Source organism: Hypomesus nipponensis, chromosome 17 (genome assembly GCF_054491055.1).
Source record: "Hypomesus nipponensis isolate SF chromosome 17, ASM5449105v1, whole genome shotgun sequence".
In the NCBI taxonomy this organism is placed as follows: Eukaryota; Metazoa; Chordata; class Actinopteri; order Osmeriformes; family Osmeridae; genus Hypomesus; species Hypomesus nipponensis.
In genome coordinates this window covers 23,222,749-23,246,786 of record NC_140377.1, presented here as the reverse complement: position 1 = coordinate 23,246,786, position 24,038 = coordinate 23,222,749, and the positions used below count along the sequence as shown (strand labels likewise).

The 24,038-nt window shown below is 54.2% G+C and overlaps 1 protein-coding gene across 2 annotated transcripts in view; it reads right to left on the bottom strand.

Annotated features, from left to right (window-relative positions):
- Nucleotides 1-22,413, bottom strand: part of myh9b (myosin, heavy chain 9b, non-muscle) — a 31,124-nt gene extending 8,711 nt beyond the window's left edge. The window contains exons 1-22 of one of the 2 annotated variants that reach the window (XM_084677130.1): nucleotides 22,167-22,413; nucleotides 13,140-13,471; nucleotides 11,891-12,047; nucleotides 11,745-11,772; nucleotides 11,506-11,599; nucleotides 10,431-10,451; nucleotides 8,992-9,084; nucleotides 8,729-8,792; nucleotides 7,854-7,952; nucleotides 6,411-6,554; nucleotides 6,218-6,313; nucleotides 5,077-5,348; nucleotides 4,766-4,939; nucleotides 3,956-4,129; nucleotides 3,725-3,839; nucleotides 2,158-2,345; nucleotides 1,688-1,809; nucleotides 1,535-1,604; nucleotides 1,065-1,225; nucleotides 753-861; nucleotides 536-667; nucleotides 9-215 (exon numbers count right to left, since the gene is read on the bottom strand). In XM_084677130.1, coding sequence (XP_084533256.1) covers nucleotides 9-215; nucleotides 536-667; nucleotides 753-861; nucleotides 1,065-1,225; nucleotides 1,535-1,604; nucleotides 1,688-1,809; nucleotides 2,158-2,345; nucleotides 3,725-3,839; nucleotides 3,956-4,129; nucleotides 4,766-4,939; nucleotides 5,077-5,348; nucleotides 6,218-6,313; nucleotides 6,411-6,554; nucleotides 7,854-7,952; nucleotides 8,729-8,792; nucleotides 8,992-9,084; nucleotides 10,431-10,451; nucleotides 11,506-11,599; nucleotides 11,745-11,772; nucleotides 11,891-12,047; nucleotides 13,140-13,466 — 2,847 coding nt within the window. In that variant the 5' untranslated portion in view covers nucleotides 13,467-13,471; nucleotides 22,167-22,413. The remainder of the gene's footprint in view (nucleotides 1-8; nucleotides 216-535; nucleotides 668-752; nucleotides 862-1,064; nucleotides 1,226-1,534; nucleotides 1,605-1,687; nucleotides 1,810-2,157; nucleotides 2,346-3,724; nucleotides 3,840-3,955; nucleotides 4,130-4,765; nucleotides 4,940-5,076; nucleotides 5,349-6,217; nucleotides 6,314-6,410; nucleotides 6,555-7,853; nucleotides 7,953-8,728; nucleotides 8,793-8,991; nucleotides 9,085-10,430; nucleotides 10,452-11,505; nucleotides 11,600-11,744; nucleotides 11,773-11,890; nucleotides 12,048-13,139; nucleotides 13,472-22,166) is intronic. The other variant, XM_084677131.1, reaches the window with a different exon arrangement.
- Between the last annotated feature and the right edge of the window lie 1,625 nt (nucleotides 22,414-24,038).

Here is a 24,038-nt window from a genome sequence, read left to right as displayed (position 1 = left end):
GTCCTCACGGTGATGTTCTGCTGCATCTTCTTCTTCTCTGCCTGCAGATGTGTGGCTCGCTCCTCCTCCTCCTCCACTCGGGCCTCCAGGTCGTGCAGGATCTCCTCCAGCTCCTGCTTCTTAGCAGCCAGCCGCGCCCTCATCTCCTCCGCCTCTGCACACAGCTCGGTCTCCGCCTGCAGCTGCTCCTGCAGCGCCTGCTTCTCCACGCTCAGCTGGGGGGGAAGGGGGGGGGGGGTTAGCACTCAAGGTGCCACAGTACAGTGACAAGTACAATCAGGGAACCAGGGCGCGTGGTGTATCAGGGCGGGTGGTGTATCAGGGCGGGTGGTGCATCAGGGCGGGTGGTGCATCAGGGCGGGTGGTGCATCAGGGCGGGTGGTGCATCAGGGCGGGTGGTGTATCAGGGCGGGTGGTGTATCAGGGCGGGTGGTGTATCAGGGCGGGTGGTGCATCAGGGCGGGTGGTGTATCAGGGCGGGTGGTGTATCAGGGCGAGTGGTGCATCAGGGCGGGTGGTGCAGCAGGAGGCTCACCTGGTGCTGCTTGTTCTGCATCTCCTGCATCTGCTCCTCCACGTACATCTGCTTCTCCTTCACCTTCATCAGCTCCTCGTCCTTGGCCTGCATCTCCTCCTCCTGCCTGCTCACCTGCAGCAGGGGCTTCACCTGTGGGGGAGGAGGGGTTAACTCAGGGGCTGGGTGTGTCTCAGGGTGTGTGTGTGTGTGTGTGTGTGTGAGAGAGAGAGTGTACCTTGGTGAACAGCCTCCACCACTGCCAGTTCCTCAGTTTGAGGTAGGCAGCACAGTTCCTCTGGATCACCTTCATGGCTGTCAGCTGCTGCTGCCTCTTAGTGAAGGCCCTGAGGACACACGCACACTCAGGAAGGGCACAACCTCACCCCAGCACCTCCTCCTCCTCCTCTTCCTCCTGTGGGGTTTAGAGGTGAGCATGGCTCCTCCCCCTGGGGGGTTTAGAGGTGAGCATGGCTCCTCCCCCTGGGGGGTTTAGAGGTGAGCATGGCTCCTCCCCCTGGGGGGTTTAGAGGTGAGCATGGCTCCTTACTTGCGGGCCACGTATCCTCTGCACCAGGCCTGGAAGCTGATGATGACGTCGGTGATCTTCATGTCCCTCTCCTCCTCCAGGTGAGCCAGGACTCCGGCCCGGAAGAACACCTTGCTCTGGCCGATCCGGTACAGGTTGGGGTCCAGCTCCAGGGTTTTGATCTGAGACACAGGGAGTGGTCACACAGGAGAACACAGCTGGAGATCTCCTGAGGGTTTGTACAGCTGGCTGAAGACATCTGAAGGGTTCTAGAGCTAGTTAGAGAGATCTGAAGGGTTCTAAGGCTAGTTAGAGAGATCTGAAGGGTTCTAGAGCTAGTTAGAGAGATCTTCGGGGTTCTAAGGCTAGTTAGAGAGATCTGAAGGGTTCTAGAGCTAGTTAGAGAGATCTGAGGGGTTCTAAGGCTAGTTAGAGAGATCTGAGGGGTTCTAGAGCTAGTTAGAGAGATCTGAAGGGTTCAAGAATCTTACCATGAGCACGCAGGCCTGCTTGCCGTCCATGAAGCCTTTGGGGATGGAGTTAGGGGTGAGGATCTCATACCTGCCACACACACACACGAATTAGGACCACATCCTCTGTGTGTGTGTGTGTGCCTGTGAGTGAGTGAGTGAGAGTGTGTGTACCTCTGTCTGAACTCCTGGAACACGATGCGGTTGGGGAAGCCCTGCCTGCAGATCCTGATGCCCTCCAGCACCCCGTTACACCTCAGCTGGTCCAGCACCAGGTAGGGTTCCAGCTTCCCAGCCTGGGGTGGGGGGGGGAGACTGGTCAGCACACGCACACAAACCTACACCCACCCACACCTGTCCTATACAGAACAAACCTACACCCACCCACACCTGTCCTATACAGAACAAACCTACACCCACCCACACCTATCCTATACAGAACAAACCTACACCCACCCACACCTATCCTATACAGAACAAACCTACACCCACCCACACCTATCCTATACAGAACAAACCTACACCCACCCACACCTATCCTATACAGAACAAACCTACACCCACCCACACCTATCCTATACAGAACAAACAGACATTAAAACCTTCTCCGCCCAGCCTGCTACGGCATTGCCACGGCGACCCACCTTCTTCTCGTGGTTGGGGATGATGCAGCGGACAAAGTTGGGGTTGGTGTTCCTGAGCGTGGCCATCAGCTTGGACAGCTGCTCCTTGTACAGCTGGCCCACCGTGCGGAACATGCCCTTACGAGTCTTAAACGCTCCCGGCATCTCCGACATGCCCGCCACCTTGTCCAGACCCACGATCCGGTCCACTAAGGGGGAAGGGAGAGAGGCTGAGTGTGTGCGCTCAGGGGTGATCAGGCTGCACAGACAGATACACCACCCAGACACCACCCAGACACCACAGTGCTGCTGGAGGACAAGTCCTCTGTCCCCTACCAGCAGAGGAGGAGAGCCCATGAGACTGGTGACACACACACACACACACACACACACACACACACACACACACACACACACACACACACACACACACACACACACACACACACACACACACACACACACACACACACACACACACACACACACACACACACACACACACACACACACACACACACACACACACACACACACTGGTGAAGGAGGGGGAGGAGCAGGGAGGGGGAGGGGGGGGAAGGAGCAGGGAGGGGGAGGGAAGGAGAAGGGAGGGGGAGGGGGGGAGAGGGGAAAGGGGGGAGGAGCAGGGAGGGGAGGGGGAAGGAGCAGGGAGGGGGGGGGGTCACAAAATGCCAGTGAAGCGTGAGGGAAGTCACACCAACAAGATGGAACAATGCAGTGTGTGTGTGAGGAGTGTGTGTGCGTCTGTGTGTGTGAGATGTTCCTGTGGTGTTGGTGAAGACAAAACCAAACCCATGCAATATATACCCATTGCTGTAGTACCCATGACCAACACCAGGGGGAACTATTACACAGGGGAGAGAGCAGAGGTCATGAGGCGCTGAGGGAGCAGGAGCTGGCTGGTCCTAACCCCAACCCTCACTTACTGACTGACTGACTCGCTAGCTGGCCACAGGTTAACAGTGTCAGTTCAACTTTACAAACACATAAGATAAAAACATCATCGTCATTGCGGGGAAATCAAAAGAGGAGGGATACAGGGAGGAGGAAGAGGTCACCTGGTAGGAAAGCAGGAGGACAGAAGGAGCAGGAACGGAGAGAATGTAGAAATGAAAGAGAAGTCACCTGAGTCTGAGTGGAGGAAAGGAAAACGCTGATAGAAATAAGCTGTCTGACATCTGAGCACCTCTAGAGAGAGAGGGGATGGGATAGGGAGGGAGGGAGACAGGGGAGGGGAGGGGACAGAGAGGGAGAGAGACAGGGGAGGGGAGGGGACAGGGATGGAGAGAGAGAGAGAAAGGGGAGGGGACAGGGATGGAGAGAGAGAGCGCGCAAGAGAGAGCGAGCGCGAGAGAGCAAGAGCAAAAGAAAAGTAAAATATCTCAGAGTGACAGGAATTGAGAGATGGGCCAGAGAAGACAGGAATTACGGAGAGAAGAGAGTGGATCAGACACCAGGTGAAGCAAGACGGAGAGATAGGTAGAGATAAGATAAGAGACCAGATGACAGGTCAACAACATGGTCGAGTTTGACCCAGCTGCCCCGCATCACTTCCTGTATAACTCACCGTCCTTCCAGAGCTCAGAAACAAACTTGTCTGTTGATTGGTTGAGCAGTGTGGCCACGTTGTCGTTCAGAGGGTCCATGTTCTTCATCAGCCACTCATCTGCCTTGTAGTCCACCTGACAGGAAGAGGAGGGGCTTAGTCAGTCACTACTACGCTAGGAACCTGGGCAGTGGAGTTGTAACCAGGTCTGAGGATCAACCCAGAGAGGGTTTGGTAAGTGAGTGTGTGTACCTTCCCGGCATAGTGCAGGATGCAGAAGTCAGCCTCGTCCTTCAGTTTCTTGGGCTTATGGAACTTGGGGTGTGTTCCCTGCTCCTGGAGAACCTTCTCCACAAAGCTCTTATCTGTGGCCTTGGGGAACCAGCACTCCTCATCCAGCAGAGCCAGGATGCCTGGGGGGCTGGCCTACAGACAGGGGGTCAGACAGGGGGTCAGACAGGGGGTCAGACAGGGGGGTCAGACAGGGGGGTCAGACAGGGGGGTCAGACAGGGGGGTCAGACAGGGGGTCAGACAGGGGGTCAGACAGGGGGTCAGACAGGGGGGTCAGACAGGGGGTCAGACAGGGGGGTCAGACAGGGGGGTCAGACAGGGGGGTCAGACAGGGGGGTCAGACAGGGGGGTCAGACAGGGGGGTCAGACAGGGGGGTCAGACAGGGGGGTCAGACAGGGGGGTCAGACAGGGGGGTCAGACAGGGGGGTCAGACAGGGGGGTCAGACAGGGGGGTCAGACAGGGGGTCAGACAGGGGGTCAGACAGGGGGTCAGACAGGGGGTCAGACAGGGGGTCAGACAGGGGGTCAGACAGGGGGGTCAGACAGGGGGGTCAGACAGGGGGGTCAGACAGGGGGTCAGACAGGGGGTCAGACAGGGGGGTCAGACAGGGGGGTCAGACAGGGGGGTCAGACAGGGGGTCAGACAGGGGGGTCAGACAGGGGGGTCAGACAGGGGGTCAGACAGGGGGTCAGACAGGGGGGTCAGACAGGGGGGTCAGACAGGGGGAGAGAGAGAGGGAGAGAGAGCTAGAGACTCCCAGAAACTCACAGGTTTCTCGATGAGGTCGATGCAGGGCTGCAGGTCCAGACCAAAGTCGATGAAGCTCCACTCGATGCCCTCCCTCTGGTACTCCTCCTGCTCCAGGATGAACATGGTGTGGTTGAACAGCTGCTGGAGCTTCTCGTTGGTGTAGTTGATGCACATCTGCTCAAACGAGTTCAGCTGTGGAGGAGAGCGGAGGGGAGAGAGAGGGAGGGGGGGTCACCAAACAGAAGACATGCTTCAACATAACACTGCCTTACACCATCCCTCCCTGTCTCCCTCCCCGTCTCCCCCACCCCCTCTCCCCCCCCTCTTACATCGAAGATCTCAAAGCCAGCGATGTCCAGGATGCCGATGAAGGAGGCTCCTTGTCTCTTGGTCTTGTCCAGGGCCTTGTTGATCCTCATGACCAGCCAGCGGAACATCCTCTCATACGTGGCCTTGGCCAGGGCCTCCACTGCAAACTCTGCCTGCTCCTGGGTCTGGGCCTTCTGGACGTAGTCACGACCCACCTTGATCCTGGGGGACAGGATGGCCCGGGTGAAGTCGGTCACACTCATCCCCATTAGGTGGCACACCTTCTGGGCAGCTGGGGGGGGGGGGACCAGGTCAGAGAGAGGAGACGACTGTCAATATGTCATCTCTCACGTGTATACCCATGTGTGTGTGTGTGTGAACCTGTGTGTGTGTGTGAACCTGTGTGTGTGAACCTGTGTGTGTGTGTGTGAACCTGTGTGTGTGTGTGTGTGAACCTGTGTGTGTGTGTGTGTGAACCTGTGTGTGTGTGTGTGTGTGTGTGTGTGAACCTGTGTGTGTGTGTGTGAACCTGTGTGTGTGTGTGTGTGTGTGTGTGTGAACCTGTGTGTGTGTGTGTGTGAACCTGTGTGTGTGTGTGTGTGTGTGTGTGTGTGTGTGTGTGTGTGTGAACCTGTGTGTGTGTGTGTGTGTGTGTGTGAACCTGTGTGTGTGTGTGTGTGTGTGTGTGTGAACCTGTGTGTGTGTGTGTGTGTGTGTGTGTGTGTGTGTGTGTGAACCTGTGTGTGTGTGTGTGTGTGTGTGTGTGTGAACCTGTGTGTGTGTGTGTGTGTGTGTGTGTGTGTGAACCTGTGTGTGTGTGTGTGTGTGTGTGAACCTGTGTGTGTGTGTGTGTGTGTGTGTGAACCTGTGTGTGTGTGTGTGTGTGTGTGTGTGTGTGTACCTGTGTGTGTGTGTGTGAACCTGTGTGTGTGTGTGTGTGTGTGAACCTGTGTGTGTGTGTGTGAACCTGTGTGTGTGTGTGTGTGAACCTGTGTGTGAACCTGTGTGTGTGTGTGTGTGTGTGTGAACCTGTGTGTGTGTGTGTGTGTGTGTGTGTGTGTGTGAACCTGTGTGTGTGTGTGTGTGTGTGTGTGTGTGTGTGTACCTGTGTGTGTGTGTGTGTACCTGTGTGTGTGTGTGTGTACCTGTGTGTGTGTGTACCTGTGTCGTCAGGCATGGAGGCCTGGTCAGAGTGGCGTTCCTTCTTGAAGCTCATGTTCCCCAGCTGGAGCACCGAGGACACCACCTTCAGCATCCCTGCAGGACGGGAGGAGGTACTGCAGTCAGACACACACGCGCGCACACACACACCTCTTCCTACCCCCTCCCTCTCCCCCTCCTCCTCCTCCTCTACCTATCTGCTCATCCTCAGGTATTCCCATGATGGTCATGGCATCGGTGGTCTCAGTGAAGAGATCCTTGTCCTGCTGGCCAGGGATGGTCAGGTTCCCGTTGGACATGAAGCGGTAGCTGCTGTAGCTCTCCAGACACAGCTCCGCTGGAGGGGGGGGAGGGAGGGGGAGGGGCAGGTGGGGTTAGACACATCCCACAGCCCTGTACTCCTAGGATAGACTGATGATGCAGGGAGTCTGTGTGTGTGTCTCCCTGTGTGTGTGTGTGTCCCTGTGTGTGTGTGTGTGTCCCTGTGTGTGTGTGTGTCCCTGTGTGTGTGTCCCTGTGTGTGTGTCTCCCTGTGTGTGTGTCCCCCTGTGTGTGTGTGTGTGTCTCCCTGTGTGTGTGTCCCTGTGTGTGTGTGTGTGTGTCCCTGTGTGTGTGTGTGTGTCCCTGTGTGTGTGTGTCCCTGTGTGTGTGTCCCTGTGTGTGTGTCCCTGTGTGTGTGTCCCTGTGTGTGTGTGTGTGTCCCTGTGTGTGTGTCCCTGTGTGTGTGTGTGTCCCTGTGTGTGTGTGTGTCCCTGTGTGTGTGTGTGTGTCCCTGTGTGTGTGTCCCTGTGTGTGTGTGTGTGTCCCTGTGTGTGTGTGTCCCTGTGTGTGTGTGTCCCTGTGTGTGTGTGTGTGTCCCTGTGTGTGTGTCCCTGTGTGTGTGTGTCCCTGTGTGTGTGTCTCCCTGTGTGTGTGTGTCTCCCTGTGTGTGTGTGTGTCCCTGTGTGTGTGTGTGTCCCTGTGTGTGTGTGTGTCCCTGTGTGTGTCCCTGTGTTTGTGTGTGTCTCCCTGTGTGTGTCCCTGTGTGTGTGTGTGTCTCCCTGTGTGTGTCCCTGTGTGTGTGTGTGTCCCTGTGTGTGTCCCTGTGTGTGTGTGTGTCTCCCTGTGTGTGTCCCTGTGTGTGTGTGTGTCCCTGTGTGTGTGTCTCCCTGTGTGTGTGTCTCCCTGTGTGTGTGTGTGTCCCTGTGTGTGTGTGTGTGTCCCTGTGTGTGTGTGTGTCCCTGTGTGTGTGTCTCCCTGTGTGTGTGTGTCCCTGTGTGTGTGTCTCCCTGTGTGTGTGTGTCTCCCTGTGTGTGTGTGTGTGTCCCTGTGTGTGTGTGTGTCCCTGTGTGTGTGTGTGTCCCTGTGTGTGTGTCTCCCTGTGTGTGTGTGTCCCTGTGTGTGTGTCTCCCTGTGTGTGTCCCTGTGTGTGTCCCTGTGTGTGTGTGTGTCTCCCTGTGTGTGTCCCTGTGTGTGTGTGTGTCCCTGTGTGTGTGTGTGTGTCCCTGTGTGTGTGTCTCCCTGTGTGTGTGTGTGTGTCCCTGTGTGTGTGTGTGTGTCCCTGTGTGTGTCCCTGTGTGTGTGTGTCTCCCTGTGTGTGTGTGTGTCCCTGTGTGTGTGTGTGTCCCTGTGTGTGTCCCTGTGTGTGTGTGCTCACAGCGCAGCTTGTCTCCAGCTCCAGTCAGCATGTAGTAGAAGATGTGGAAGGCCCTCTCGTCTTTAGCTTGTCTGATGGCACGAGACTTCTCCAGCAGGTCTGGGGGGCGGTCAAGGACTCTACCACAGAGAGAGAGAGAGAGAGAGACAGAGACAGAGACAGAGAGAGACAGACAGTGTGTGTGTGTGTGTGTGTGTGTGTGTGTGTGTGTGTGTGTGTGTGTGAGGGAGTGAGTGAGTTAGGGAGTGTGTGTGTGTGTGAGGGAGTGAGGGAGTGAGGGAGTGAGGGAGTGTGTGTGTGAGAGAGACTGTGCCAGGGGTCAAAGTCTGCCGAAAGCCAGACGTTGTAAACCTTCGTGGATTAACCCCAACCTAGGACCTAGTCCTAACCCAGGACCTAGTCCTAACCCAGGACCTAGTCCTAACCCAGGACCTAGTCCTAACCCAGGACCTAGTCCTAACCCAGGACCTAGTCCTAACCCAGGACCTAGTCCTAACCCAGGACCTAGTCCTAACCTAGGACCTAAGTTAAGATAGGAACTTCCACAGGAATTTTTCTTTGGCAAAATTGTTTTTTGAGCTCTATGTAATATAAACATTACGTTGGATTCCTATCGTTTTATCTGACAAAAAATACAACCCAAATTTCAAGCGAAAAGATTCGGGGCTATTGAGAAAACATTCACGGTTCAAAAGCACCAGAAGCCAGCACTCCCCCCGCCCATGCTGTGTGTGTGTGTGTGTGTGTGTGTGTGTGTGTATGCAGCTGTGTGTATGCAGCTGTGTGTATGCAGCTGTGTGTATGCAGCTGTGTGTATGCAGCTGTGTGTATGCAGCTGTGTGTATGCAGCTGTGTGTAGACAGTATAAAGGATACAGGTCTCAATGTTGGCTCCAACGATGTATCCGTTCACATCAAAGTTGATCCTGATGAACTTTCCCTGGAGACAAACAGACTCAGAAAGGCCCTTCATGCCCCCACCCTTCATGCCCCCACCCTTCATGCCCCCACCCTTCATGCCCCCACCCTTCATGCTTACAGGAACCAAACACACCACAGGAAAACCTGCTAACTAAGGAAGTCATCCAGGTTACGGAGGCGAGGTGGGCGTGCGAGTGAGGAAGAGAGAGCGTTCTTACAAAGCGAGAGGAGTTGTCGTTCTTGACGGTCTTGGCGTTCCCGAACGCCTCCAGGATGGGGTTAGCCTGCAGCAACTGCTTCTCCAGCTCCCCCTGCAGGACACAGGCGGAACAGCAGCCCTGTCACACAGCAGCCCAGGCAGACCCCAGACCTGCAGGGGGAGCTGGCGATGTGTGGCGGTGCATTGTGGGAACTCCAGATTCATAAGGAGGTCATAGCACAACACCTTGGCTCAAAGCCAGGATGGATATCACACACACACACACACGCACACACACACCTCAGTTGACAGACCCATCACATGCATGCAGAGAGGTGGAGATGACCACACATACTTAAATCAACATATAGACCACACACAGTGTAACCCAACAAGGACTAAGCAAACACACAAGCGTGGACATCACACACAGCTGCACCCACAGTCTCAGGGCCCAAACCTCATCCACAAACCACCCCAGGACCCTTGTCGATGACCCTTCACCTTTGACTCCGACAGGAGACTAAAAACATGCAGCCTCCTATGACCCCTAACCCTCCTACGACCCCTAACCCTCCTATGACCCCTAACCCTCCTACGACCCCTAACCCTCCTACGACCCCTAACCCTCCTACGACCCCTAACCCTAACTTTAACACTTAACTCTGGGAATCTGACTTAAACCATGGAAGTCTAACTGTAAACATTGCTTAAACAGCTAGGAAATATAACACTGCTAGCACAGCTTCCATTACTAAACACCACTAGCAGCGGTAACACAGCTTGCACCGCTAACACAGCTAACAGCGCTAGCTCTGCTAGCTCAGGCAGGATTGGATGGTCAGAGGTCTGTGTGAGCAGGAGGGAAGAGGCAACAGTGCACAATGACCAGACCTCTGAACACACACACACTCCTGACATACAAGCGCACACACACACAAACACACACACACACACACAGTGTCCATAGAATCAGAGCAACAGATGCAGTCTTCATCCAGACAATACTGGGATCAGAGGTGTTGAACTTCAGCTTCACACCCGTCAGGGGTCAGAGGTCATCTTCAGTACCCCTCATTACATCACCACCCTCTGATATCAGTGTGGTCTGGCTGAATGACACACAGCAAGTTCATTGACAATTCCTTCTAGATCCCAATTGGCTGATAGGACTTGAGAGCCCTGACCTTTGACCCTCTATCCCATCACAGCAGGAGGCAGCACACAGGGGGGAGGGGGGGGGGGAGGCGGGGCATCCCAATAGTCTAAGAAGCCTCACTAGGGGTGAGGAGAGGGGGGGGCTGTACTGAAGAGTATTGGGACACACCCAGGAAGGTAGGGGGTGGGGGAGGGGGAGGGGGAGGGGTGAGGGAGGGCTGGGAGCGAGGGGAGGGGGAGGGGTGAGGACGGCAGCGTGTAGGAGAGGTGGAGAGAGGGATGGAGAGATGGGTAACTCACATGTGACAGGAACGAGCTGTTCTGTTGACGGGAAGAGAGAACACACAACCTCAACAGGACTGATGGACACGAGACAGGAGAGGACCAGGTCTATAGGCCTCTAGTTCAGAACGGGATGCTAACTTGAAGCTAGCATGAAGCTAAAGTGAACCTAATGTGATGATAATGTGATACTAACATGGAGTTAGCATGATGCTAACAATAGCTCTCCTTGAGAAACTCCTTTGTGACAGATGGTCTGTGCAGCCACACACACACACACACACACACACACACACACACACACACACACACACACACACACACACACACACACACACACACACACACACACACACACACACACACACACACACACACACACACACACACACACACACACACACACACACACACACACACACACACCTTCTGTTCACTCACTGAGTACCAAGAGTCAGGGAGGGGGGACACTACAGTAGCACTGTAGAGCAGGGGAGAGGAGAGCAGGGTAGAGGAGAGGAGAGCAGGGTAGAGGAGAGGAGAGCAGGGTAGAGGAGAGGAGAGCAGGGTAGAGGAGAGGAGAGCAGGGGAGAGGAGAGCAGGGTAGAGGAGAGGAGAGCAGGGGAGAGGAGAGCAGGGGAGAGGAGAGCAGGGGAGAGGAGAGCAGGGGAGAGGAGAGCAGGGTAGAGGAGAGGAGAGCAGGGTAGAGGAGAGGAGAGCAGGGTAGAGGAGAGGAGAGCAGGGTAGAGGAGAGGAGAGCAGGGTAGAGGAGAGGAGAGCAGGGTAGAGGAGAGGAGAGCAGGGTAGAGGAGAGCAGGGTAGAGGAGAGCAGGGTAGAGGAGAGCAGGGTAGAGGAGAGCAGGGTAGAGGAGAGCAGGGTAGAGGAGAGCAGGGTAGAGGAGAGCAGGATAGAGGAGAGGAGAGCAGGGTAGAGGAGAGGAGAGCAGGGTAGAGGAGAGGAGAGGAGAGCAGGGTAGAGGAGAGCAGGGGAGAGGAGATGAGAGCAGGGTAGAGGAGAGGAGAGCAGGGTAGAGGAGAGGAGAGCAGGGTAGAGGAGAGCAGAGCAGCAGGGTGGTTTGGTGACAGTACAGACCTGGTCTTTCTTGGTCTTGTGGGAGGAGGCCACATGGGCTAGGTACTGGATCACCTTCTTTGTGTTCTCAGTCTTCCCTGCTCCAGACTCCCCCCTGATGGAGGGAGGGAGGGAGGCGTGGAAGGGGAGTGGGGGACAGCACAAATGTTATTAATACAATTACTAAAATAAATAGTGAAAGGTAATCCTCAGAGAGATGGTGAGTGTGATAAAAGGTTTAATGTCTGATCAACACTAACGTGCAGAGGATGGACTGGTCTTCACGGTCTGTGAGGAGAGAGAGAAAAAAAAGAGCGAGAGAGAGTTTAGTCCAGGATTCAGGAGCAGCTTCATCGTTGCCTTCCCTTAATCATGACTGAAGTCAGGGGTCAGGGTCAGGGCTCACCCTGCATCATGCTCCTGTAGGCCGTGTCGGTGATGGCGTAGATGTGAGGGGGCATCTCGTGCCTCTTCTTGCCCTTGTACATGTCCACGATCTCCTCAGAGTATATGGGCAGGTTCTTGTAGGGGTTGATCACCACGCAGAACAGCCCTGAGTACGTCTGCAACACACACGCCATCATCAGCACTTCCATGAACACACACACACACACACACTATCTCCTCCTCCTCCCTCTCCTCAGAATAAACTCTGCATGCCTCACCCAAAACTCCCACTCCTCAACCCTCCCCCTCTCCCCAGTCCCCCTCCCACTTTGCTCTCGTTCACCAGCCTCTAGGGCAGCGAACCCAGGCTGGAAAATTCAACCTCACAACCGTTCCTCTCCTTCTTTCCTCCCACTCTCTAAATCATCTCTTCTTCTGGCCTGGATATCTGCTGTGTGTCTATGTTCATCCTCTCTCCATATTTCTCTGCTGCATTCCTTCCTCCCTCTGTGCCCCAGTCCTGGCCTGGTACTGATCGGGTCCCTCCCCCCCTCCTCCCTGTGGAGACACGGGGGGGGGCTGTGTTGACTTGACCCAGCCAGACAAAAATGCCCTCCAGGCAGTAGGTAGCAGGCAGTAGGTAACAAGCAGTAAGTAACAGGCAGTAAGGAGCAGTAGGTAACAGGCAGTAAGTAACAGGTAGGCAGTTAGGGGCAGTAAGTAACGGGTAGTTAGGGGCAGGCAGTAAGGGGCAGAAAGTAACAGGCAGTAAGTAACAGGCAGTAAGTAACAGGCAGTAAGTAACAGGCAGTAAGGGGAAAGGCTCCTAGCCCCCACATAGATGATGGTATTAATTATGAGGCAACAATAAACGACATTGTAGAACATTCCAAATGCAACTCTGACTGAAACACTCAGCTACCCCTCCTCCCTCCTCCATCCCACCCTCCCTCCTCCATCCCACCCTCCCTTCCCCTCTCCAGGAGAGGTTTGTTCCTGGTAGCTTCCTGTTTACTGCAGAACTCTAAACAGAGAGAGGGAGGAGAGGAGGGAGGGAAGAAGGGAGGAGGAGGGAGGGAACAGGACAGCACCGGGAGGAGGTTCCGTGTGTTTGGAACCAGGCAGAACAAGGAAGGAGATGACTCATCACCTTTGTTTTCAAGACTGCATGGCTGGTTTCAGGTTACCACAGAGACTAAAGATAACGGACAATAAAAAGGCACAGAGAGAGAGGGACAAACTGTGTGTGTGTGTGTCCACCAACTCACGTAAATGAGTCCAGAGTAGTATCTCTCCTTCAGGTTGTGCAGCACGGACGCCTCGTTCAGGCAGGTGAGCTCCGCCATGTCCTCCACCTTGCTGAACTTGGGCGGGTTCATCTTCTGGATGTCGTCCTTGTTCACCTTCACCTTCTTCCCGGAGTCGGCCAGCTCCACGGTGCAGTCGTCACCCCGCTCCTCCTTCACCGAGCCAGCCTCGAAGCCCAGTCGCTCCGACGGCACCCACACCAGCTTCTTGGTGGCCCAGTCAGCCTGGGCCAGGGGGTTGTTGACCATGTTGCGATCCACATACAGGAACTTGTCAGCATCCGTCATGGTGGCTGAGGGAGGGAGAGGGGGGGGGTGAGTATTGGGAGGATTAAAGAGTGTGCGTTTGTCTGACCAGACAGACCAGAGTCTTGAGGAATGCAGCTCTCAGGTTAGAGTTCAGGGTCAGGGGTCAGTCTTGTTGACACTGGTAGTCTTGTTTCTACAATATGATCTGGGGCTGACACTGCTCACCACCCCTCCACCCTCAGGAAGGTGAAGGAGCAGGTCTGTGGGCGCCTGTGAAGCCATGGGACACTGCTTGGATGATGCTTGATGAGTGGCAGGACAGAGAACACTGTGTGCTTCTCCCAGCTCTAGGGGATCTGGGGGGAGGGGGCTGTTGGAGGGCGGGGGGCAGGATTGAGAGCCCTGGGTGTTGGGGTAAAATAAGAGATGGACCATGAGGAGGGGATGTGAGAGAGAGAGAGAGAGAGAGAGAGACAGAGAGACAGAGAGAGAGAGAGAGAGAGAGAGAGACAGAGGGGTGAGGGGATGAGAGAGAGAGAGAGAAAGAGGGGATGTGAGAGAGGGGAGGGGATGTGAGAGAGGGGATGTGAGAGAGAGAGAGAACTTGGCTGTAGACACACTTCTCACGACCCTCACACACACACACAGCTGACTTTCATCAGTACCCCCCCTCTCTGTTTATCCAGGAGAGAGAGCGAGAGATAGACAGAGAAAGAGAGAGACATAGAGACAGAGACAGAGACAGAGACAGAGACAGAGACAGAGACAGAGACAGAGACAGAGACAGAGAGAGAGAGAGAGAGAGAGAGAGAGAGAGAGAGAGAGAGAGAGAGAGAGAGAGAGAGAGAGAGAGAGAGAAAGAGAGAGAGTCAGTCCCACAGGGTCACATTCTTCCTGTACCTTCATCACTGTGGCAGAGAGCAGAGACATTCCACACATTCCTGTTCCCTGTCCTTCACCTCTCCTCACCCCTCACATCCCCTCCTCACCCCTCTCCCACAGTAACAGGTCTCCCACAGTAACAGGTCTCCCACAGTAACAGGTCTCCCACAGTAACAGGTCTCCCACAGTAACAGGTCTCCCACAGTAACAGATCTCCCACAGTAACAGGTCTCCCACAGTAACAGGTCTCCCACAGTAACAGGTCTCCCACAGTAACAGATCTCCCACAGTAACAGATCTCCCACAGTAACAGGTCTCCCACAGTAACAGGTCTCCCACAGTAACAGGTCTCCCACAGTAACAAGTTCGAGGTGTAATCTTGTTGTTTTCATAGTTTGTCAGAAACAAGCAAAGCAGGAGCACACCCTGCCAACTCCAGCACCCAGACTCAGCTCTGTGTGTGTGTGTGTGTATGTGTGAGGGTGTGTGTGTGTGAGAGAGTGTGTTGGATGAAAACAGTTGCGAAATCAACAACATAAAAACAATGTCAAATAAACCACAGTAACACACCCCATCTGCTGCTCAGCACAAAAGGCCAGGGGGGCTCTCTCTCTGTCTCTCTCTCTCTCTCTCTCTCTCTCTCTGTGTCTTTATGTCTCTCTCTCTCTGTGTGTCTCTATGTCTCTCTCTCTCTGTGTGTCTCTATGTCTCTCTCTCTCTGTGTGTCTCTATGTCTCTCTCTCTCTGTGTCTCTCTCTCTGTGTCTCTCTCTCTGTGTCTCTCTCTCTGTGTCTCTCTCTGTGTGTCTCTCTCTGTGTGTCTCTGTCTGTGTGTCTCTGTCTGTGTGTCTCTGTCTGTGTGTCTCTGTCTGTGTGTCTCTCTCTGTGTGTCTCTCTCTGTGTGTCTCTGTCTGTGTGTCTCTGTCTGTGTGTCTCTCTCTGTGTGTCTCTCTCTGTGTGTCTCTCTCTGTGTGTCTCTGTCTGTGTGTCTCTGTCTGTGTGTCTCTGTCTGTGTCTCTCTCTGTGTGTCTCTCTCTGTGTCTCTCTCTGTGTGTCTCTCTCTGTGTGTCTCTGTCTGTGTGTCTCTGTCTGTGTGTCTCTGTCTGTGTGTCTCTGTCTGTGTGTCTCTGTCTGTGTCTCTCTCTCTGTGTCTCTCTCTCTGTGTCTCTCTCTCTGTGTCTCTCTCTGTGTGTCTCTCTCTGTGTGTCTCTGTCTGTGTGTCTCTGTCTGTGTGTCTCTCTCTCTGTGTGTCTCTCTCTGTGTGTGTCTCTCTCTGTGTCTCTCTCTCTGTGTGTCTCTGTCTGTGTGTCTCTGTCTGTGTGTCTCTGTCTGTGTGTCTCTGTCTGTGTGTCTCTGTCTGTGTGTCTCTGTCTGTGTCTCTCTCTGTGTGTCTCTCTCTGTGTGTCTCTCTCTGTGTCTCTCTCTCTGTGTCTCTCTCTCTGTGTGTCTCTCTCTCTGTGTGTCTCTCTCTGTGTGTGTCTCTCTCTGTGTCTCTCTCTCTGTGTGTCTCTCTCTGTGTGTCTCTCTCTCTGTGTGTCTCTCTCTGTGTGTCTCTCTCTGTGTGTCTCTCTCTGTGTGTCTCTCTCTGTGTGTGTCTCTCTCTGTGTGTCTCTCTCTGTGTGTCTCTCTCTCTGTGTGTCTCTCTCTGTGTGTCTCTCTCTGTGTGTCTCTCTCTGTGTCTCTCTCTCTGTGTGTCTCTCTCTGTGTCTCTCTCTGTGTGTCTCTGTCTGTGTGTCTCTGTCTGTGTGTCTCTGTCTGTGTCTCTCTCTCTGTGTGTCTCTCTCTGTGTGTGTCTCTCTCTGTGTCTGTCTCTCTGTGTGTCTCTCTCTGTGTCTCTCTCTGTGTGTCTCTGTCTGTGTGTCTCTGTCTGTGTGTCTCTGTCTGTGTGTCTCTGTCTGTGTGTCTCTGTCTGTGTCTCTCTCTGTGTGTCTCTCTCTGTGTGTCTCTCTCTGTGTCTCTCTCTCTGTGTGTCTCTCTCTCTGTGTGTCTCTCTCTGTGTGTGTCTCTCTCTGTGTCTCTCTCTCTGTGTGTCTCTCTCTGTGTGTCTCTCTCTCTGTGTGTCTCTCTCTGTGTGTCTCTCTCTGTGTGTCTCTCTCTGTGTGTCTCTCTCTGTGTGTGTCTCTCTCTGTGTGTCTCTCTCTGTGTGTCTCTCTCTCTGTGTGTCTCTCTCTGTGTGTCTCTCTCTCTGTGTGTCTCTCTCTGTGTGTCTCTCTCTGTGTGTCGAGAGTATTGGGGCCTGCTCTGACATAGATTGCTGTGTTCCTGGGTGACACAGTTCCAGTTCTCCTGTGGAAGGCAGCAGAGCATCTCTCTGAACACAGAGACTATCTTCCTTGACACCACAGCACAGCACCGAGATCAGCACAGACTGCTGATCATTACCCAACTACAGGACAGCCCCCATCTCCCTAGTTCTACACACTACATCCACACAGGAAGTGAGGTTGTTCTACAGAATCCAGCCCCTATAGGAAGTGAGGTAGTCTGCAGGAACATTAATAGATCTGTCAATCAGCTACTCCCTGCCTCCAACACTCACTACTCCAGCCCCCCTTTCCGCCTCTCTCTCTCTCTCTCTAGGAGGGAGAAGAGGGGGGAAGGCTGTAAAGGAGCAGAGGAAATGACAAAGAGAGAAAACTATTTTGCCATTTGTGGAACTTGTTGTGTGAATTCTGGCAGGGATTGTCAGAGTAGGCCCTGTGGACACAAGAGGGGGACAGGGAGGGAGGAGAGGGGGTGGTGGGGAGAGGGGGACAGCAAATAGACCCAGCAGGATAGAGTACTAGACCAGTAGACCCAGCAGGATAGAGTACTAGACCACTAGACCCAGCAGGATAGAGTACTAGACCAGTAGACCCAGCAGGATAGAGTACTAGACCACTAGAACAAGCAGGATAGAGTACTAGACCAGTAGAACCAGCAGGATAGAGTACTAGACCACTAGAACCAGCAGGATAGAGTACTAGACCAGTAGACCCAGCAGGATAGAGTACTAGACCACTAGACCCAGCAGGAGGATACAGTCCTGGCAATAGAGGTTTACTATGTTAGTCTCTTCTCCTCTCAGGAGAAGTGCTGACAAGCCCAAAACACCTTGACTGCTGCTGCTGCCAACACTCCCAACCTGTTGCTGCTGGTGCTAGGGCTGTTCTAGACTGGTACTGGTGCTAGGGCTGTTCTAGACTGGTACTGGTGCTAGGGCTGTTCTAGACTGGTACTGGTGCTAGGGCTGGTCTAGACTGGTACTGGTGCTAGGGCTGTTCTAGACTGGTACTGGTGCTAAGGCTGTTCTAGACTGGTACTGGTGCTAGGGCTGTTCTAGACTGGTACTGGTGCTAGGGCTGTTCTAGACTGGTACTGGTGCTAGGGCTGTTCCAGACCCAGGCCAGACCCAGGACAAGGACAGGTTATAGACGGGTGGATCAGATAGCCAAGCCAGTGTTCCCAGCTGAACTGGTTCAGCCAGTTAGAATATTAGATAATCATTATATAAGCACTTAACGGCCGGGGGGGGGGGGGGGGGCGGGGGGGAGAGGGAGGGGGTGTCAGTCTAAATGACAGGTTGACAAACTTTCACTGATAAGATCAACTTCATCAACTTTCACTCAACTGCACATCTGTACATTCCCTGCCTCTCTCTCTCCCCACCTCTCTCCCCCTCCTTCCCTCCCTCCCAGAATCAGAGTCAGGTTTATTGCCAAGTTACAAACACAAGGAGTTTGCTGTGGTGGGTTGGTGCATACAATAAACATAGACGTCCAAGTACAATATAATAAAGATATGACAGACCAGAGACAGGGCACTGTAAGCAGGGGTCAAAGTTCACTGAGTCGATGTGAAACTTGGCTGGAGATAAGGCAGGGACCCTATCATCAGAGGACACGCTAAACACACCAGATGTGCAGGTCACACAACCTTCCCAGCTCAAAGTCTACTCTAACACATCCGCAACTCTCCCTGCCTGGGTTCCTGTCTGTCTCTGCGTGCGTCTCTGCGTGCGTCTCTGCGTGCGTCTCTGCGTGCGTCTCTGCGTGCGTCTCTGCGTGCGTCTCTGCGTGCGTCTCTGCGTGCGTCTCTGCGTGCGTCTCTGCGTGCGTCTCTGCGTGCGTCTCTGCGTGCGTCTCTGCGTGCGTCTCTGCGTGCGTCTCTGCGTGCGTCTCTGCGTGCGTCTCTGCGTGCGTCTCTGCGTGCGTCTCTGCGTGCGTCTCTGCGTGCGTCTCTGCGTGCGTCTCTGCGTGCGTCTCTGCGTGCGCCTCTGCGTGCGCCTCTGCGTGCGCCTCTGCGTGCGCCTCTGCGTGCGCCTCTGCGTGCGCCTCTGCGTGCGCCTCTGCGTGCGCCTCTGCGTGCGCCTCTGCGTGCGCCTCTGCGTGCGCCTCTGCGTGCGCCTCTGCGTGCGCCTCTGCGTGCGTCTCTCTGTGTGTCTCTCTCCCTCTCCCTCTCCCTCTCTCTCTCTCCCTCCCTCTGGTCTCTCCCTCCCTCTGGTCTCTCCCTCCCTCTGGTCTCTCCCTCCCTCTGGTCTCTCCCTCCCTCTGGTCTCTCTCCCTGTCTGTCTCTCTCCCTCCCTCTGGTCTCTCCCTGTCTCTCTCCCTCCCTCTGGTCTCTCCCTGTCTCTCTCCCTCCCTCTGGTCTCTCCCTGTCTCTCTCCCTCCCTCTGGTCTCTCCCTGTCTCTCTCTCTCCCTCCCTGTCTCTCTCCCTCCCTCCCTGTCTCTCACTCTCCCTCCCTGTCTCTCACTCTCCCTGTCTGTCTCTCCCTGTCTGTCTCTCCCTGTCTGTCTCTCTCCCTGTCTGTCTCTCTCCCTGTCTGTCTCTCTCCCTGTCTGTCTCTCTCCCTGTCTGTCTCTCTCCCTGTCTGTCTCTCTTGCTCCCTCTGGTCTCTCCCTGTCTGTCTCTCAAACACAGGAAGTGGCCTCAGCCAGTTCCTTGTCAGAAGGAGGCCCTAACCCTAATCCATGACATGATCCAATGTGGAGCCTAACCCTAACCCATGACATCATCCACTGTGGAGCCTAACCCTAACCCATGACATCATCCACTGTGGAGCCTAACCCTGGCTGCCTTTAATAAGCACCTAGCCTCACCTAGCCTCTACTGGCCACAGCCTCTATTGAGCCAAGTTTGTTTGTTTGGACGCCTCGTCACAGAAGAGTCTTTTCCTGGTATTGTTGAATTGAACACAAGCCTGCAGGTGCTCCCTGATGGAGGGGGAGGAAGGGGGAGGTGGATCAGGCCTAAAGAGCTAATGAGGGAGAGGGAAATGGAGAGAGGTTCTGAGAGTTAAGATGTAGGAAACAAAGACTTTCAGAAAGAAAATAGGAAGGCCAAGCGAGCAGGGAAACAGCTTGCCGAGCCAGCCAATCAGAGACCCAATTCAATCAAACTGTTCCCCTCACACTGGAAACATTTATGACCTGAAAACAGACGGACGCTGAGGTATTACTGTTGTGGCAATGAAACAGCCTCACAGGATAGCTAGCTGTCTGACTAGCTAGCTAGTGTTATGGTTGAATAGCTTACTGGCTGAATGGCTGATGTCTGGAAGGATGAATGGCTGACTAGATGGCCGGTGTCTGAAAGGATGAGTGACTGGCCTTAGTGGGATGCGCGTCAGACAGACAGACCAGAATCTGCTCAGATATGTGGAGACTGTCGTGTCTGGAGAAGTAGGGAAGCCGGAGGAGAGAGGAGAAGGAGGGAGGGGAGGGAGGAGGAGAGTAGAGGGGAGGAGAGAAAAAGGAGGGGGGGAGGCGGAGAGAAAGAGGAGGGGAGGGAGGATAGGAGAAGGCGAGGAGCCAGTTATGACAATATAGTTGTTGTGACTATTCTACTGGGATCTGTTTTCCAACAAGGGATAAGGAGAGGAAGGAGGAGAGGAAGGAGGAGAGGAAGGAGGAGAGGAAGGAGGAGAGGAAGGAGGAGAGGAAGGAGGAGAGGAAGGAGGAGAGGAAGGAGGAGAGGAATGGAGCTGTCCAGTCCTGCAGCCAGGTGTGTTATGATGCTATAATGTTATGATACACACACACACACACACCCCTAGCCTACATGCTAGTGGTCATCATATGTGCTGGGGCCCCAGACCTCACCAGCTCTTGTAGGCAACAGGAAGCTACAATACCATGTCATTTCCTGACCCTCAAGTCATACAGAGATTAAAGAAAGCACACTTGTCAAGGCAAGACATCACTGGAATAGGTATAGCTCAGTGGTAGAGTATGGGGATGGGTATAGCTCAGTGGTAGAGTATGGGGATGGGTATAGCTCAGTGGTAGAGCATGGGGATGGGTATAGCTCAGTGGTAGAACATGGGGAAGGGTATAGCTCAGTGGTAGAACATGGGGATGGGTATAGCTCAGTGGTAGAACATGGGGATGGGTATAGCTCAGTGGTAGAACATGGGGATGGGTATAGCTCAGTGGTAGAACATGGGGATGGGTATAGCTCAGTGGTAGAACATGGGGATGGGTATAGCTCAGTGGTAGAACATGGGGATGGGTATAGCTCAGTGGTAGAACATGGGGATGGGTATAACTCAGTGGCTTTGGATAAAAAATATTGCTAAATGAGAACATGATATACATCATTATATAACCTTGAGCCATCACAGTAATGTACTCGTCCATCCAGCTTCCTCTCATTACAGCAGCTGCAGGCCCCGGCTCTAAACCCGTCCCAGACAGACAGGGTTTATTTATACAACCATGTAACATCTAAACCAGGTCATGTCTTCCAGCTGTGACACAGCGACACGAACACTCCGCCGTGACTGTCTCCGTTCCGCGACTGCAGCCAAACCCGCGCCGACGGCACAAACATGGGTAATTTACCGCAACTTCAAAGTTTCGGAGTCTGAGATTATCGAAATCAAAAGGGCGTGCGCGCATTCCCGTGAGTCGGTTTCCTTCCTGCATTTTACCGCCGTGATCTACACACAGAACAGCGACCATGAAGCAGAAACACAGCCACGGCCAGACTTTACACAGACGCACTGGTGCCACGATACAGCCGTGTCGTATGTGCGTAGCTAAGTAGATCACCGCTGAGAAAAGTGAATCAAGTTTAGTTCAATTAGCTACAAAAACTCGCGTCAGGAGCAATCTGTGGCGAGTCGGGCAGACCTAATGTTAACCAGACAAATCGTCACGGGTCCTGGTATGTCTAGTTGGGAAATGCACACAAGACTTGAGGAATGACGCAAATGTGTGTGCAGGAGAAAGAGCGGTGTGGAGTTTGTAAAGCGAACTGATCAGTGAGTGACGTAATGCTTTTCTCAAGAGTCTCTTCCAGGTTAATTGCTTAATCTAACTGTCTGTGTCCTGGTCCGGCCACACAAGCCGACACTCACACACACCAAACAACATCAATACAGACATTCCTACAAGTCTCTAACTAGTTCCAAGAACGCACTTCCAATGCGTTTTCGCCCCCCTCTCCCTCGCAGTTCAGTCGCTGCCTCTCGTTCTGCAACTCATTCAAGCAAGTCACTTCCTGTAGCTAACTTAGCCCAGCTAGCTGCTCCCTCGCTACGGCTGCTGCCGCGGCCCGAACCTGCGGAACGATACGGTGTGTCTTGCGAGGAGAACATAAGTTACAATGAAACAGCTAATAATGCCGATAATGATTGTGTCGAGTATGGAGAGTGAAATGTTACATTCATTTGCAAGTAGAAAAAAAAAAGTTACTGATTACACATTAACGGCTAAAATAAATCTGAGTTTGATACCACCCAGCGAGCGGTGATGAAGTTGCAATTTTGGGTTCTTCCTGGTTGGCAACGCTTTAGCAGCTTACGTTAGACAAGTAACGGACACAGCAAATAAGCAGGGATAATTGATGAAACACGTAGATAAGATGTAATATTACCTGCTAAGATGATGCAGACGCTTTTATCGGTCTCTAACTACTACTGGTAGATCTGTCGTCGGTCTCCGTGTCGCCGTGATACAAACTCCCTTTCAATCGAGTGCAGCTTTCTCAAAGACCTCGGAATGCTCGGTTCAAACTACACTGTTCGCTTCCTCCCTCTCTTTCTCTCCCTCCCTCACTATATCGTTTTTTTTCTTCTTTCTTTCTCCCTCCCTTTCAACTAGTTAAACTCTCTCTGCGTTGTCAAACGGGGTGCGGTCCAGGGCAGGACAGGCCAATATGGAATGTTCCCACCCGCTCAGCCTCTCTCAGCCAATCAGAGCCTCATGCTGCATCATCCGACCAATCGAGAAGTTTGAGAGGCGTGTTCCGGTGAAAATCGTAGTGCCACAGGGCAACAAAAAATAAAAAACTCCGAACTTGAAATAGTCGAGAGGAGGAGGTCCGCGATGAGGTGCTTGTTAATGGAAGTGGTATGTGCATGGTAAGGATTTTCATGACCATATAAGTACTAGTGAATGTGAAGGATGGACTGAATCATCCGGTCCTGAACAGTCACCAGGACACTAAACAGACTCACCGCTGTTGATGATGAGAATATAGAATATATCCTTCTTCTATTGTCTACTTTGAGGAAATACTTTAACACCTGTCAAGCCCATTCCACATGGATTGTAGACAAGGTTATACGAATACAAATGTGGATTTGACTCGAACCAGCCCCTTAAGAACAACACTACAGCATGTTTACTAACGTCACCGCTGCCAACCAGCTGCTTCACTGCTGGGGTTAGAGATACTAACAGACAGAGACAGACAGACCCAGGCTGGTGAAGGGAGATGTGGGTGAAAGTGTGTGCGAGCTCGTGTGTGTATGCGAGTGTGTGTGAGAATGTGTGTGTGTGAGATGAGGGGTCTGTGGAAGAGATGAAAGTGGAAAAGGGGGTAATGTTATATATAACAGCTAAACTCTCTCCCCCTCCCCCTGTCTCCCCGCCCCCCCCCGTCTCCGCCCTGCTCCCTCCCCCCCCCCGTCTCCCCCCCGTCCCCCGCCCCCCCCCCCCCCGTCCCCCCCCCCCGTCTCCCCCCCGTCTCCCCCCGTCTCCCCCCCCCCCCCCGTCCCCGTCCCCCGTCTCCCCCCCGCCTCCCCCCGTCTCGCCCCCGTCCCCCCCCCCGTCCCCCCCCCCCGTCTCCCCCCCGTCTCCCCCCGTCTCCCCCCCGTCCCCGTCCCCCGTCTCCCCCCCATCTCCCCCCCGTCTCCCCCCGTGTCCCCCCGTCTCTCCCCGTCTCCCCAGGTGATGCTGGGAGGACAGAGAGCCCTGCCTCCCCCCTTGCCCCCCTTGCCCCCCCTGCCCCCCCTGCCTCCCCCCTTGCCCCTCCTGCCCCCCTGCCCCCCTTGCCCCCCTTGCCCCCCCTGCCTCCCCCCCTGCCCCCCTGCCCCCCTGCCCCCCCTGCCTCCCCTCCTGCCCCCCCTGCCCCCCTGCCCCTCCTGCCCCCCCCTGCCCCCCTGCCCCCCCTGTGGTGGGTGTCCTCCAGCAGCCTGTGTAACATGTTGAGGGCTGTGAGGCTGTGTTCAGCTCTGTGTGTGTTCAGCTCTCTGTGTGTTCAGTATGTCAGGAATGTTCCTGTGTCTGTTCTCATGAATGATTAGCAGCTGTATCATACACACACACACATGCAAACAGACACACAAGTAAACGTGCGTGCACTGCTCTCCGCGGTGACGAATCTGGCGTGTGGCTGGTAGAATCCTGCCGAGGGCGTCTGGGTCGGACCTGGGAACTACCACCCTGGGTCAGAGGTCACACTGCCTGAACAGAACCAGATGCTGGGGGAAGGGAGAGGGAGAGAGGAGGGAAGAAAGAGAGG